General features: G+C 39.0%; 1 protein-coding gene across 5 annotated transcripts; it reads right to left on the reverse strand.

Annotated features, from left to right (window-relative positions):
- Positions 1-2,210: 2,210 nt before the first annotated feature.
- On the reverse strand, positions 2,211-15,500 carry MRPL30 (mitochondrial ribosomal protein L30). Of its 5 annotated transcripts, XM_074332367.2 has the most exons (7): positions 15,383-15,500; positions 10,542-10,619; positions 9,052-9,132; positions 5,119-5,265; positions 4,816-4,889; positions 4,555-4,737; positions 2,211-4,470 (listed from the first exon to the last, which is right to left on the reverse strand). In XM_074332367.2, exons 2-6 carry the CDS (start codon positions 10,590-10,592, stop codon positions 4,584-4,586), a joined length of 507 nt encoding a protein of 168 aa, XP_074188468.1. In that variant the 5' UTR covers positions 10,593-10,619; positions 15,383-15,500; the 3' UTR covers positions 2,211-4,470; positions 4,555-4,583. The 5 variants fall into 5 exon arrangements, with proteins under 5 accessions (XP_074188468.1, XP_074188470.1, XP_074188469.1 ...); XM_074332369.1 differs by lacking the exon at positions 2,211-4,470 and having other exon boundaries at positions 4,512-4,737; XM_074332368.1 differs by lacking the exons at positions 2,211-4,470; positions 15,383-15,500 and adding an exon at positions 11,084-11,177 and having other exon boundaries at positions 4,512-4,737.
- Between the last annotated feature and the right edge of the window lie 7 nt (positions 15,501-15,507).

The following is a 15,507-nucleotide window of genomic DNA, read 5'->3' on the forward strand; positions in this document are numbered from 1 at the left end:
GCAGATGATATGATCTTATACGTAGAAAACCCTAAATATTCCACACACTAAACTGTTAGAAAAAAAACACAAAGAAATCCAGCTAAATTGCAGGCCATAAAATGCACACACAAAAATCAGTTGTGTTTCTATGCGTCAGCAATGAAAATCTAAAAAGGAAATTAAGAAAACAATTCCATTTTCAATAGCATCATACAGAATAAAATACTGAGGAATAAACTTAACTAAGGAAGCAAAAGATGTGTACACTGTAAACTACAAAACATTGCTGAAAAATTAAAGAAAACACAAATAAATGGAAAGACATCCTCTGTTCATGAATCGAAACACTGTTAAGATGTCTGTTAACAGTGTTAAGACGTCAATACTACCCAAAATGATCTAGATTCAGTACAATCCCTATTAAATCCCAGCAACATTTTTTGCAGGAAAAGAAAAATCCATACTACAAATCAAATGGAATCTGAAGGGATTCTGGGATAGCCAAAACAAAAAGAAAAACAAAGCTGAGGTCTCAAACTTCCTGATTTCAAAACTTACTACAAGTTACAGTAATCAAATCAGTGTGGAACTGGCATCAAGAGGGATATATAGACCAATAGAATAGAATAGAGAGCTCAGAAATAAACCTTTGCATATATGGCCAAATGATTTTCAACCCAAAGCCAAGATCATTCAATACGGGAAAGGACAGTCTTCAAAAGGGGAAAACTAATTCACATGCAAAGAAATGAAGCTGGACCATTACCTTACACCATATTAAAAAATGAACTCAAAATGGATCAAAAACCTTCATACATACATTATATGCGCTAAAACTATAAAATCCTTAGAAGAAAAGATAGGGAAAAATCTTCATGCTATTGGATTTGGCAGTGATGTTTTGAATATGACAGCAAAAGCCAGGCAACAAAATAAAAATATAAATTGGACTTTATCAAAATTAAAAATTTTGTGCGTCAAAAGAAACCACAGCAGAATAAAAACACAACCCACAAAATGGGAGAAAATATTTGCAAATCACATATCTGATAAGGGATTACTACCCTCAATATATGGAGGACTCCTAAAACTCAGCAACAACAAAAAAAAACCAACCAACCAAACAACCCAATTAAAAAATGGGCAACACAATTGTATAGACATGTCTTTAAAAAAGACATACAGATGGCCAATAAGCACATGACAAGATGCTCAATATCACTAAGCATCAGGGAAATGCAAATGGAAACCACAATGAGATACCACCTCACACCCATCAGGATGGCTACTATCCAAAAGACAGAACATGAAAGCGTGAATGAAGGTATGGAGAAACCGGAACCCTTATGCATTGCAGGTGGGAATGTGAATTGGAGCAGCTATCAAGTATAATAATTCCACAAAAAAAATTAAATATAGAATTACCATATGATCCAGCAACTCCATGCCCACAAGAATTGAAAGAAGGGACTCGAACAGCTATTTGTACACCACATTTATAGCAGCATTATGTACAATGGCCTACGGGTGGAAACAACCTACATGTCTATCAATAGATGAATGGATAAGCAAAATGTGGTCTATACATACAGTGGAATATTATTCAGTCTTAAAAAGTATAAAACTCTGGGCCGGCCCGGTGGCTCAGGCGGTTAGAGCTCCGTGCTCCTAACTCCGAAGGCTGCCGGTTCGATTCCCACATGGGCCAGTGGGCTCTCAACCACAAGGTTGCCAGTTCAATTCCTCGAGTCCCGCAAGGGATGGTGGGCTCTGCCCCCTGCAACTAAGATTGAACACGGCACCTTGAGCTGAGCTGCCTCCCGGATGGCTCAGTTGGTTGGAGCACGGGCTCTCAACCACAAGGTTGCCAGTTCAATTCCTCGACTCCCGCAAGGGATGGTGGGCAGCGCCCCCTGCAACTAAAATTGAACACGGCACCTTGAGCTGAGCTGCCGCTGAGCTCCCGGATGGCTCAGTTGGTTGGAGCCTGTCCTCTCAACCACATGGTTGCCAGTTCGACTCCCGCAAGGGATGGTGGGCTGTGCCCCCTGCAACTAGCAACGGCAACTGGACCTGGAGCTGAGCTGCGCCCTCCACAACTAAGACTGAAAGAACAACAACTTGAAGCTGAACAGAACCCCCCACAACTAAGATTGAAAGGACAACAATTTGACCATTGTTCCCCAATAAAGTCCTGTTCCCCTTCCCCAATAAAATCTTTAAAAAAAAAAAAAAAAAAAAAAAAAGTATAAAACTCTGGCATCTGCTACAACATGGATGAACCTTAAAGACACGATGCTAAATGAAATAAGGCACAAAAGGCCAAGTACTGTTTGATTCCACTTACAAGTATACAAGATATCTAAAGTAGTCAAATTTGTAGAAACAGAAAACATGATTGCCAAGGACTGAGGGGTGGGGGAAATGTAGTTATTGCTTAATGAGCACAGAGCTTCAGTCTTGGGAGACGAAAACATTCTGGACCCGGATGGTGGTGATGGCTGCCCAATGTGAATGTATTTAATGCCACCTAAAAAATGGTTTAAACTCCTGTAACTTTTTTTTTGTGGGAATACTTCTTAAATAAATTACTTTCAGAAAATTTTCATCTCAGAACCTACTTGTGGGGAACCCAATCTACGACAGCTGGGAAGAGCTGAAAGTGTATGCTAGCTAGCCTCATGGAGCATGAAATACTAAGACAATTTTGAAGGACATCCCCCAAAAGAAAAATAATCACAAAGTTCTCCACATCTTCCCTGACTCTGGCTGTGGGATGTGGGTTGTAAGGATCGCTGAATGGAAAGAGAACTAGAAAGTATCTTGTCGTCTGAAATATTATGATTGGTATCACTTTGGAAGTTTTGTTTCTCCGGGGGTCTGAGTTTCAGTGCTGTGGGCTCCCAGGAACCCCCAGCCCCAAGGGAGCAGCCCTAGCTCCAGTTCAAGCTTTAACTCACCAGCAAGCTTCTCTTGAAGACATAGCTGTCCTGGATCTTGGTCGGTCAGCAAACTTTATGGTGGAAGCATTCCTTGGCTACTGGAGTCCCTAGACTACTCAGAGGCCCATGTAGCTTCTGGAAGATTTTGAGTTCAGGGGCTCTCAGAACATCTCCTGATTGGGGGACCACCTGAAGGAGCCTCTATATCCATCTCCAACACCCTCTCCCTAGAGTATGAATTCAGCTTTGAGAAGCTGCTCCTTAGGGAGCTCCTTCCTTCCGGGTCTCCCTCCCCTTTGCACTTGGCTTCTAGGTGGGGCATTGCTATTCCAGGGCTGGAGCGTCTTGGCGTGCAGCTCCCACTCTCACTCACTTCCTGCCATTGTTTGACTTGTGGTCATCAGAGGGGATTATTGTAAAGCTTTTATCTTTTCTGTCCATAAGCGAGTGGCAGTGAGAACTACCCTGGATAACTGCATTTTGTCACCAGGTTGTCTCCCCAAAATGCCTGAGTTTCTTTCAAGCTTATCAAGCTCAGCTGTATTTGGATGGGTGGGAAGAGCACGTTGAGGCCAGGATGGCATCTCTCTCAGCTTAAAGTTTTATGGGAAATAATTTGATAAAGAAATCTCTGGGCAAAAATATCTTTGCTTACCCAACTCTATTTTTACTTTCATTTTACATTATTCATGCACAGATAGAAGCAACAATATATTTTTAGGTGTATGTATTTAGCCATGCATATATATTTAATAAACTGAAGTTTCTATCTATAGCTTTAAAATAGGACTAATTTATCAATGTGTTAAATAAAAGTGTACATATGTTAAATTGCCATCTGAATAAGCATTAACAGAAAAATTATATTCACTATGCTATATACATATTTGTATTTCTTTATAATTAGTGTACCAGATATAATGAACTGTTTATATTATCTTTAACTAAAGTGATTATTTTTTTTCCAGACAACAAAGTTAGAGAGCAGAAAATTATTTTCTCCATGAGCATTTACTTCATATTTTCTTAATAATTCTGAGACAGAAAGAACCATAAACAAAATTATTCAAAGGCATTTTCAACATTTGTTAATCGACTGCCATTCTAAAAGGCATAAAAAGTTTATTTAGTGACTATTTTGTATCTGTTGCTTTCTTTTTTTTTTTTAAGGAGGGCGCAGCTCACAGTGGCCCATGTGGGGATTGAACCGGCAACCTTGGTGCTACCAGCACCACACTCTAACCAACTGAGCTAACCAGCTACCCTTGTATCGGTTTCTTATTTATAAACTGTCCAGACTTCCAAGGATTCTTCATTAACTAACTTAAATATTTGGCTACAGTCTTAAAATTAATTAAGAGAAAAGAAGTTTAGATGCAGAAAATAGATTTTGACATATGTGTATATACACATAAAAAGAGTGACTATGCTTCAGTCACTTGGACCCTTGAAAATTTTATCCTGCTGTGTGATTACTAAGGTGACACTGGAACCTACATGTTCAAACGATGCCATTGTCACCCAGGTGGCACCACAACCTCCAAGCCTATAGGAAGAAAGAACCACACTGTGTTTAGTCAGTGAAAATGACTGGCATCTATAATATATTTTAATGAGAACACTTTCTCACCATCTTTACATAAAAAGGGTTTGCACGTGTTAATCTGAAACCACTCTGGCATTACGACTCGTTGTGTCCTGGTCCACGGGGCTTAGACGCCACCGCACGACTAACTCCCCCGTGCTCTTCAGGCACGTGTGTGCCATGTCCTCCTCTGCCGGAAGTCCTTGCGGCAGCCTCAGGGGCTTGATTCTGTGACGCAAGAAAATGCTTTCAGAATTACGCCAGGCAACACATTTGTGAAAACTGCTGAAGTAACAAATGACCAACCTTATCAAATGTTTCACCACTTTCAGTTTGGCATTCACCGAAGGGATGTTCTTGTGAACTTGGGGAGTATGTGCCTACAAAGAGAAACCATGTTGGAGATCAGTTTCAAAAGCGCACATGGCCCCGCGTTTCAGTAGAAGGTTCAGGTGAAGGCTCAGTGTCTAAGTCAAACGTTCAAACACATTGTACTAAATAATACATCTCAACAACAACAAAAAATTAAATATATACCTTAAAGTTTTAACAGTGTCAAATTTAAAGCGAATTTAAACAACACTAAAGATGACTAAAATAGGTGCATACTTTTTCTAATCCAAGCATCTTTATTATATCTTTTTCCCAATATGGACGTCTTTTTGTACTTTTTATCCTGGTAACAATATGCAGTTTATGAGGGTGCTGTGGATCCCCACCATACTTTTCATGATCTGCAGGTGACGGCTGAAACACCTAGAAAGGAAGAACCATAAATGGTAATTTCCAACTTACAGTTTCTGTGTACCTCCTTTTTTTCCGTAACCTCCCCCACAAACAACTACATAATACTCTAATTATTATTAATCTTTCTATAATCCTCAACCTCAAATTGATTAACTAAGAAAAATATCACACAATCAAGCACTTTGTTTGTTTTGAAGGGCCATGCAGGAGAAACAGGATGACGCTAATTCAGATGCCCACATCCAAGCTGGGCACTGGGCTGCACCCTCTACTCCCATTGAAATGGGGGAACACACACATAAGTCTAAAATGACAATAAATCTTGAGTATTATAAAAAAGTATGTACAAAGTACCATGAGAAAACAGACAAATGACTGCCTAGGAGGAATCAGAAATAGCTCCACAGAGCTCACATTTGAACAGATTCTCTAAGAATCAAAAGGTTCTAGGAAGCTATCCCACAGAAATACTTTCATAAGTACATAAAATGTAATGAGTAAAAATGTACATTTAAACACTATTTGTAATACTCAAAAACTTAAAGGCCATATCCATGCTTCTCAATAGGCTAAATAAATTACGAGGCAAACATTTTACATAAAACTAATAATAAATCTAAAATATATGATATAACTAAATAAATTATAATGTATCCTACTGGATACAATGTTGCCATTAAAACAAATCAGGTTTACTATCTTTGCAGGTACTAGCATTAGGATGGCCATAATACATTCTTGAGGGGGGGGAACCAACCCAAATTTCCATACTACTATGTGTAGTAAGATCTTGTATTTGCTTCATCTGTACCAAATACAATAAGTGTGTATAATATGATACATTCTATAAATACTGATTCTAAGAATCAGATACATATCATGTGTATAAAGGTCTCAAAGACATGGGATCAAGAGTCATATCTCTGGGGAATCATATCGAAGAAGCACCAAAAAAAAAAAGATGGTACTTTTATCAAAAGAATATCATTTAAAAGTGATATTGTAGAAAATTATCCACTGAGAGATTTACATCATACGGCTAAAGGAAGAAAGCCACAAGAGACACATTATATGTGAGACAATTCTCATCTTTAAAACATACAGCAGAAAAGGATGCGGAAGGTGTTGACAGTAGTTGTCTCCAAGTGGGTGGGATTAAAGGTGGTTTTGGTTCTTTTTACTTGTTTGCATTTTTCTAGGGAATTTGAAGAGGTGTAGGATCAATAGAAAGGCAGCTGACAGAGGAGGGCACAGGTGCACCATTGAAAAGGAGAGAAGATACAGAGAAAATGTGAAGAGTATGAGATATTTGGGGAAACCAAGTAGTTCGGTGTGGCTAACGTAGAAAAAGCATGAAAAGCATTGTAGGGGAAGTTAAACTATGTTCAACTAGGCTGAGCCTTTAGAAGTTTCCAGAAGGGATACAAAGCTATTGAAAGTTTGAAGCAACATGATCATCCTTCAAAAAGATTCAGAAAGAAAACTTTTACAAGAAAACAAAATAAATTGGAAGTGGGTGACTGGTACAAGGAAACCCAGTTAGGAAGCACTTACGGCCGTGGTTGAAGGAAAGGGACTGATTTGGGGACTCTGAGCAGTAAAATGGATGGGTTTGTGGAGGGTGAAGAAGCGGGAGGAGTGAAGACTGACTCAGAGGTCTCCAGTCTGCGATGGGAGCATTAACTAATGTAACTTAGGACGAGCACCCGTTTTGCTTGGTTGATTGGAGGGCAAGTGAGACGGAGTTTAATTTTGGACATGTTTAAGTCGAGTACCCCTGAGTTATCCATACAGCAAGGTCTAGAAACCATTTGAGAATCTAGGAATAAGTTCAGAGATGGGCAGGGGCTGGAGGAACACGCCTCAGAGTCATTTTTATGAAGCGTAAAAGCTTCCACATTTACTACAGCTGGTGATCAAAATCACTGCCTTGCACATTTTAAACAAATGCTAACATTTGTATTTATCCTTTTCCTCCAGAAGGTAACAGACTAAGAAACATGGAAAAATATGAGACAATATGGTTGTGGAAAGGACAGCAGCAGAAAGACCGTAACTTGAAAAATAAAAGAGGTTTCTAATAAATGAACATCAAGCACATTAAAGGTATCAAAACAGTTAATAGTAATATAATACTATTTTATCTTTTACAAACATCAATGGAGAATGGTGGGTGCCAGGGACTGGAGAGAGAATGGGGAGTTACTGTTTAATGGGACCAGTTTCAGTTTTGCAAGATGAAGAGGTCTGCAGATGGATGGTGGCGCAACAATGTGAATATATTTAACACCACTGAATTGTACACTTAAAAATGGGTAAGACCATAAGTTTTAATGTATATGTATTTTACCACAATACAAAAAATTGGAGGAAAAAAACCCCAGGCTTTACAAAACTAAACACAGTCTTTACCATGCATCCCAGCAATTGCATTCCTAGGTATTTACCTAAGTGAGCTGAAACTTACTCCGCACAGAAACCGGCACCCCCGTGTCCATAGCAGCGCTAGCCCCTACTGCGCAAACTCGGAGGCAACCGAAATGCCCCTCAGTAGGTGATGGATAAACACCCTGGTACATCTGGATAATGGAATATTATTCGGCAATAAAAGAAAATGAGCTGCACAGCCACAAAACTCAGGTTATAAAAAAGTAGCTTTCATTATTTCCAGAACCTTGTCTGACTTCTGAGTCCCCAGCCACTTTAATGGAAAACAACTCGATCTTTTCAAATTCATGTTTTTCCTGAATTCTAGACAGAGATTTTATAGCTAATTCATGACTTATCATTCTTTTGATTAAACATACAGTTAACTGAAAGAAAAAGAAATAAGCTATGAAGACATGAAGGAACCTGAACTTCTTATTGTTAAAGTGAACGAAGCCTGTCTGAAAGGGCTACATACTGTGTGATGCCAACTACATGACCTTCTGGAAAAGGTAAAACTATAGAGACAGTGAAAAGATCAGTGGTGCTAGGTGTTGGGGGATGAGTGGGAGGGATGAAGAGGGGTAACACAAAGAATTTTTAGGGCTGCGACACTATTCTGTATGATACTTCAATGGTGGATACAGGACATTATGTATTCGTTAAAACCCATAGCATTTTCAAGAGTGAGCCCTGATGTAAACTATGGGCTTTAGTTTATAATAATGTTCCAATATTGGTTCACCAACTCTAATCAATTTCTACCAATGCAAGATGTTGACAGGATCACTGTGTAAGTGGGGGGAGGGAGGATATGTGAACTCTTCGTACCTTCTGTTCCATTTTTCTATAAACCTAAAACTGCTCTAGGAAATAAAGTTTATTCATTTAAAACAAACAAACAAACAAACAAACAAACAAACAAACAAAAAACAACGCAGGGCTTAGCCAGTTTTCTGAAAGAGTGATATGTACACACAGACCTAGCAGAGAAAACTCAAAAGACCCAAAGTGGCAATCAACAGTCAACACAGAAAGGGAAGCAAAAAGCAGCAAAGACAGAGCCTGGGGGAAGGGGAAGAGGATTATATTCTCAAGACAATGGTGATATGAAAATACAAAATATTAAGGGGAAAAAACCATACACAGGAATAATAAACATTCTGAGATGATTAAAACCCACTTCTTCGAAGGCAAGGGGCACATTTATACTTTTTAATAAGCACTGACATAAATCCTATGTTCTAAGTGCTATACTACTACCTATACTCACAAATGATTTAAAATAAAAGTTCTAACATTATAAAAATACCATGTTTTTTTAAAAAAATAGCAACTACCCCCCCGCCCCCAAACCCTCGTTCTTACTTTATCTGGAATTCTTGACTTGGTAAATTTGTGACGAATCCAATCTGTACAAATGAGAGACTCCACACCTTTTGTCACAGTCTAAAACATGATATAAAACATTTTTTTTTTTTAGAACTCTGTCTAGTGCAGAAACCCATACCCATCCATTTTTCAGGTGACAAAAGTCTGTTTCTACTTAACCCGTAATTATCAAATGTTTATCTCAGCCCCCCACATGCATGAATACATCTCCTCTTACCACTAACAGATTAAAACACAAAAAAGTACATAATTATAGACTTCCAGAGCAGGGCCTGGCAATATTTTTCTGTAAAGGACCAGAGAGTAAATATTTCCAGATTGGGGGTTTTACTGTTTCCATTGCCAAGTCTCAACTCTGCCACTGAAGGGCGAAAGCAGCCTAGACAATATGTAAACAAATGGGCACGGCTCTGTGTTCCAATAAAACTTTATTTACAAGAATAGGTGGTAGGCTGAATTCAGCCTGCAGGCCGCAGTTTGCCAACCCCTGCTCTAGACAACGTGCAATAATTCACCTTCAACAATACAATGGAAAAGCGAGCCCAAATGAGTTTCCAGTTTGCTTTCTCGTCCCACAATGCCCTCACTCCTAGTTCCTATCTCTTGTTCCCTTCCTACAAACAACCTCCAGTCCTGTTTCTCTCAGTCAGCTGACGACAAAGGATTCACTGCCAATTCTTCATACCAGGAAACTCCTGTCTGGATGGGCAATAATCATTCCCTTTGTGCCCCCCTGTCCTGCAGAAATGGCAAAAACAACTAGGGAAGAAGCAGTAGGGGTGAGGGAGGGAAAGGAAAAACAAAGGTTCTGACACCCCATAAACACTGAGCTTCTAACCCTGGTTCTGTGCCTACCAGCTGTGAGAAATGAGACAACCTCTCAGAGAGTCAGTTTCCTCCCCCTACAAAAAGGACATAATACTGACCACACAGGATTAATCTGAGGTTAAAATATGCATATAAAGCATCTGACATTGTTGTAGTCTGCAACTGGCAGCAGCTCTGCATCTTACTCTGGCCCTCCTGAATATGTTAGGGTCCACCCGCAGTTTCTAAAGGAAGGAAATACATGAAAATACAGGACATCAATGGTCTCTGGGAGATTGTTTTTCTTCTTTCTGCTGTTCTATATTTTTCTAATTTTCTAAAATTGAAAATGTATTCTTTTGTAATCAAAGGGAAAAAAAATACCTAAAACTTTAAAAAGATGAAGGCAGACCGAGGGGAATCAATGCTGGCCATTTTTTAGCAGCAGGTTCTCCAGGAAAAGATCTTATGTGATTCTAACTCTTTAGGGATAAAACAGCAGATAAACCATAAACAAAATTAACCCTCAACATTAAAAAAATTTAATATATAAAAATGTTAAGTTTAACTTGCTCATAACGTTTTGTTAATTAGAAAAGAGAAAGAAAAAGTTTTAAAGAAATAGAAAAAAAAGACAACTCTTGAAAAGAAACACTTACTTGTAGTCTGCCTGGGGGCCTCTGAACTATTGAGCGTAAAATCCCCGCCATGAGTGTGGTAACTGTTCTCTGTACAGGCTGTGGGTAGGAAATAGATCTGTGGGCCAAATATGCCTTAGAAATGGACAGGTCCCCCCTCTGTAGTATTAAAAAACTAAACAACAAGTTAATGGTAACCTTGATTGAAAGTTAACAGTACAATCTTGGTTATTTTAATACAATAAAGGGAAGAATGACGTTACAGTAAATGTTTTATTCAGAGTTCAGCAAAACCATACGTAGCAATAATACATTGGCCATATCTCATTTTCACCAAATGAGTTAGAGCTTCAGCTGATTCAACAAAAAAATGGGCAATGGGGGTTACTATCATTTAAAAAAAAATCTTCAACAATGAGAGCAGGTAAAGAATGCCTTGCTATAGAATCACAAAAAATTAAAGAGCTGAAGGGACCGAAGAAATCCCAACTCCTAAAATTAGAACTGACAACCCTCTTACTTTATGGAGAAGGAAAATGAATCCAGAAAGTTCAGATATTTACCCAAAGGCCCCCAGCTACCCAGGATGTATAGGGTCTGGAACCAAATTCTGTTAATTTCTAGTCCAGTGCATTTTCACTGAATCGTAACACCTTTCTGTTAAAAAGTAAAGCAGAATTCTTTTTTGCTTATTTGTATTTTTAAACTATTCTTAATGAACATGCATTACTTCTATGATCTAAAAAAGTGATGTTTATTTAGACACAAAACAATTATAATCTATTATACTGACATACTGAAAACAGAAGGATTAGGTGCATGAATTAACTCCACGTATATTTTGGATAGGTTACTTAATTTGTGTTTCAATTTTTTCTCCAAAGAACAGAAAGAAAATAATACCTATCTTGCAACTGAGTTATTCTAAAAACACCTAAAACAGTACTTGGCATAGAGGACGCCCTCAATAAATGGTAGCTTTTACTATTATGTATAAAATTAGTAAATTATTACAAAGCTATAATAAGAACACCCTAAAACACCAAGCAGGGTAAGTGCTATATCTCAGTGTCCATCAGATTTGGGTTCACTCAAACTCTGCAGGTCTTTCCTGCCACGTGGACAAAGCAATGGAGTTGTGGGAATTAATGCAAGATGGCCCATGAAAAGAGCCAAACGTCAGAAAAATTCCTGGGGTGGCCAGTTACTAGCTCAGTTGGTTAGAGTGTGGTGCTAATAACAGGAAGGGTTGCCGGTTCAATCCCCGCATGGGCCACTGTGAGCTGTGTCCTCCTTAAAAAATAAATAAATAAATAAATAAATAAATAAATAAATAAATAAATAGAATTAAAAAAACAAAAAAGAAAGAAAGAGAAAAATTCTCAGCAACTGGACCAGTCTCTCAAAACTAATTATGGATCAGTTTCAGGAGAGTTAACCACAGCATCCTCAGTGGCCTGAAAGCAAGAAATGTGTCTCGATCCCTCTCAGCATGTAGCACACTATCTGATGAACAGCACGCACCCAGTGTTTATTGATGAATGTATGAATAAATGTGTTAGATCTTGGGTCTGCTCAACTCAGAATTTAGAGGTATATGAGAATTTCCTAACTGTCATTCAGACATCACATCCCAAACATTATAACACAGAATTAACAAGTTCTATTTCAAATCACCCAGTTTGCCTTGCTGGGTTTTATGTACTTGCATGGAGGCTCACTTAGAAGAGATGCTTAGTCTTCCGGTCCTCCAATCCAATAGGTAATGCTCAATTATTTCTCTACCATCCTTCTACCTCCCAAGTTAAATATTATATACTAACTCAACTCATTTAGCTTCACACTGTTAAATCTTTTTCTTACCATTTAGAACTCAACAAAAGCCTCCTGATTGGCCTTCCTGCTTCCATTCCACCTTCCCTAAGGTCTTTTCACCATAGCAGCAATCATCTCATTAAGCCCTAAATCAGATCATGTCAACTCCTCCACTCAAAATCTTCCAAAGGACCAGGTCTCTCACTATTGGAGGTTACACATAAGCAAGAGGAATGGTAGAATGATCCATGCGATCTAATGATACATAAATAGAGTTGGAACTCAGGTTTAGCTCAGTATAGATACTAACGGACATAGAAATAATTAGACATGGATGTACATGGGTTAGTTCTGTTAGCTGAGAGCACCTAAAAGTGATTTCATCTCAGTAACAATGAGCACACCCAGTGCCCAGATCTCAGTTTGTAACGGAACTCTAATAAAAGGAACCAGGGCTCCTCGGAGAAATAGCTGATTATAGGCCTGCAGGAAGGGATAGATAAAGATGAGCGTGGAGCATCTTGGAGTGCTAGGAAGGAATACTCAAAAAGCAAAATGATGGAGGTGTGTCAAAGGGGCATACTGGCCAAATGAAAGAGCTCCCAATGGCTAAAGCTGGAAGCGTATGAGCAATAAAATAAGTAACAAAATATTGGTTTGTAATCCAAACCATAAAATAACCACGAGTCCATACTGCTATAAATAAGTGAATAAATTAAATTAATGGGAGAGAAGAAACTAATCTCCCCGTTCCAAATAGTTTATGTAGCTACTCCGCCCACAAAGAGAGGAGCAAACCACTCACGTCCTGGAACTGTGGGCTATGCTGAATAACTTGCTCCCCTCAGAGGACAGTATGGGGGGGGGGGGGGAATAACACTACACTAGACAAACCTGACAAGCACTATATCAGCCAGGTGACCAAGGTTAACATCAACTATGATAAAAGCATGTACCCTTGGTATGATGGAATGAGAATGGCACTTCTCTGTGGTCTTCCTCTAAAAAACCCCTACAAGGCTCTAAGAGAAAAATGCCAAACAAACTCCAATTGAGGGACATTGTAAAACAGACCTGACTAGTAGCTCCTCAAATACCTGACTGCCTTAAAATTGTCAAGGACATCAAAAACAGCAAAGTTTGAGAAAGTGCCGTAGTTAAGAGGAGTCTAAGGAGACATGGTGACTAAATGTAGTAATGTAGTATCTTGGATGGGATTCGGGAGCAGCAAAAGGACATCAGGTAAAAACTAAGAAAATCTTAACGAAGTATGAATTTTAGTTAATAATGTATCGATATCAATTAATCAATGATAACAAATGCATCATACTAATGTATGATGTTCATAAAAGGGGAAACTAGGCGTGGGGTATATAGCCTGTTCTTAACCCCCACCTCTAGGACTTCATCTCCAATTACTCTCTTGCTCAATCCTACACACACTGGCCCCTTTGCTGGTTCTGGAACTTGCCAGGTAGGCATGCTCCCTGGGACTGGCTGACCCCTCCTGATATTCTCATGGTTAATTCCCTTACTTCCTTCAATTTTTGGCTCAAATCTCATCTGCTCAGTGAGGTCTACACTGATTCCATTATTTAGCATTTTGACCCATAAGACAATTGTCAGCACTTCCAAGCCTTCTTACACTATTTGATTTTCTTTCAATAGCACTTTTCTTCTAACATAAATTAATTAGGTTTGTTGTTTATGGTCTGTCTCCACCCAATAGCATGCTTGTTCCGTTTAATTAGGTTTGTTGTTTATGGTCTGTCTCCACCCAATAGCATGCTTGTTCCGTAAGGACAAGGATTTTTAAATTTTGTTTCGTTTTGGATCTGTTCTATTTGTTCACTGATGTATCCCAAGCATCTACTTAAAGCAGCACCTGCCACGGAGTAGGCACTCAATTTAATCAATGAAGTTTAATTTACAGACTTCAGAGGACGAGTCAAAAGTTATGTTTTAATAAAGCAAAGGTTATTCTTAATAATTAGGCATATAACTCTTGGACCTTGAAACAATTATACTATCTTCTGTACAATAATTTTTCTCTTGCGCAGATGCAAAAATAGGAAAATACATGCATCACATGAGAAGTATGATCCCATTTCCGTTAAAAAAAAAAAAAAAAAAGGTCTGTGAATGTGTGTGTATACACAGAAAACCTCTGGAAGGTTATCAGGCTACCAGGGCGATTTTTCCTCTTTTTTGCCTCTGTAACGTCTGATATTTTTTTGTTGTTTTACAATGACCATGCATGTAATTGTTCTTTAAAAAAAATTTTTTTTTCCTTTCCTAAAGAGACAACTATTTAATTCTAAGGGGATGGGGGACATTACTGAAAATACAAATCATAAAATTCCCCTTTTGATACACCGAGATCTCTGAAGGCAAGAAATGTCTCTTCTTTGAACTCCCAATGCCTAACAAGTAGTAGGCAGCCCTCCTAGACGCCTTTTGGCAAAATAAGCAGAACGAGCAGCTTTGGGTAGGTAGTGACCAAAACACGACGGCAAAAACACGGCTTTTCGTAAAATGGCAAATATTTTAACTAACTCCAGAAGGTTCGCCTTCTAAAATGCAGCAATTTAAAAAGTAAGTAATTTTGTATCTTCATCAACAAATTAAGTTCCGCTGATCCCCAATGGGAAGCCGGAGTTACGAATAAAGTAGATGCACAGAAAATGCTAAAACAAAACTCGAATTCCCTTTCCCAGGCTGTCCAGCCTAGGAGGCTCGACCCTTGAGCTTCGTGAATCGTGGCTCAACAAGCGAGTCCCGGAATCCCTCCGACTGGGAAAAAGGGTCACGTCAAGCAGTGGATTTTCGGGAGCCAAAGGGAGAGGAAACGGGACGGAGGCCCATCCAGGTTACAGTCAACTCCGAGACTGTTACCGTAAACTCAGGAGCGAATAAGGACAATCAATCTGCATCTATATAGGGCTCCCACATATGAGCTCCAGGAAAAAAATGCAACTTTCCGCCACACATGCCCCAATATTCCCCAATACTTAGCGACTGCTCAATATTGCTAAGCGTGAACTTACCCGTCGACAGGAAGCCAAGCAGAGGAAAAACCACCAAGCGCTACATTCAAACCCTACCGTCTCGGTGCGCACAAAATGCGGCACTTTAGTTCCGCCCGAGTCCCTCCCACTGAAGAGCGATAAAA

The sequence above is a fragment of the Rhinolophus sinicus genome, chromosome 2, assembly GCF_057876585.1.
Source record: "Rhinolophus sinicus isolate RSI-liver-muscle chromosome 2, RSI-T2T, whole genome shotgun sequence".
NCBI classification, from domain to species: Eukaryota; Metazoa; Chordata; class Mammalia; order Chiroptera; family Rhinolophidae; genus Rhinolophus; species Rhinolophus sinicus.

What these genes read in the sequence shown, in the direction of transcription:
- MRPL30 (XM_074332367.2), bottom strand. Translation starts at nt 10,592, where the DNA reads ATGGCGGGGATTTTACGCTCAATAGTTCAGAGGCCCCCAGGCAGACTA. An exon ending in AGTCAAGAATTCCAGATAAA is followed by an intron (nt 5,266 to 9,051) that starts GTAAGAACGAGG and finishes CTTCCTTTCTAG; the next exon opens with GTGTTTCAGCCGTCACCTGC. An exon ending in GTGGTGAAACATTTGATAAG is followed by an intron (nt 4,738 to 4,815) that starts GTTGGTCATTTG and finishes CTTGCGTCACAG; the next exon opens with AATCAAGCCCCTGAGGCTGC.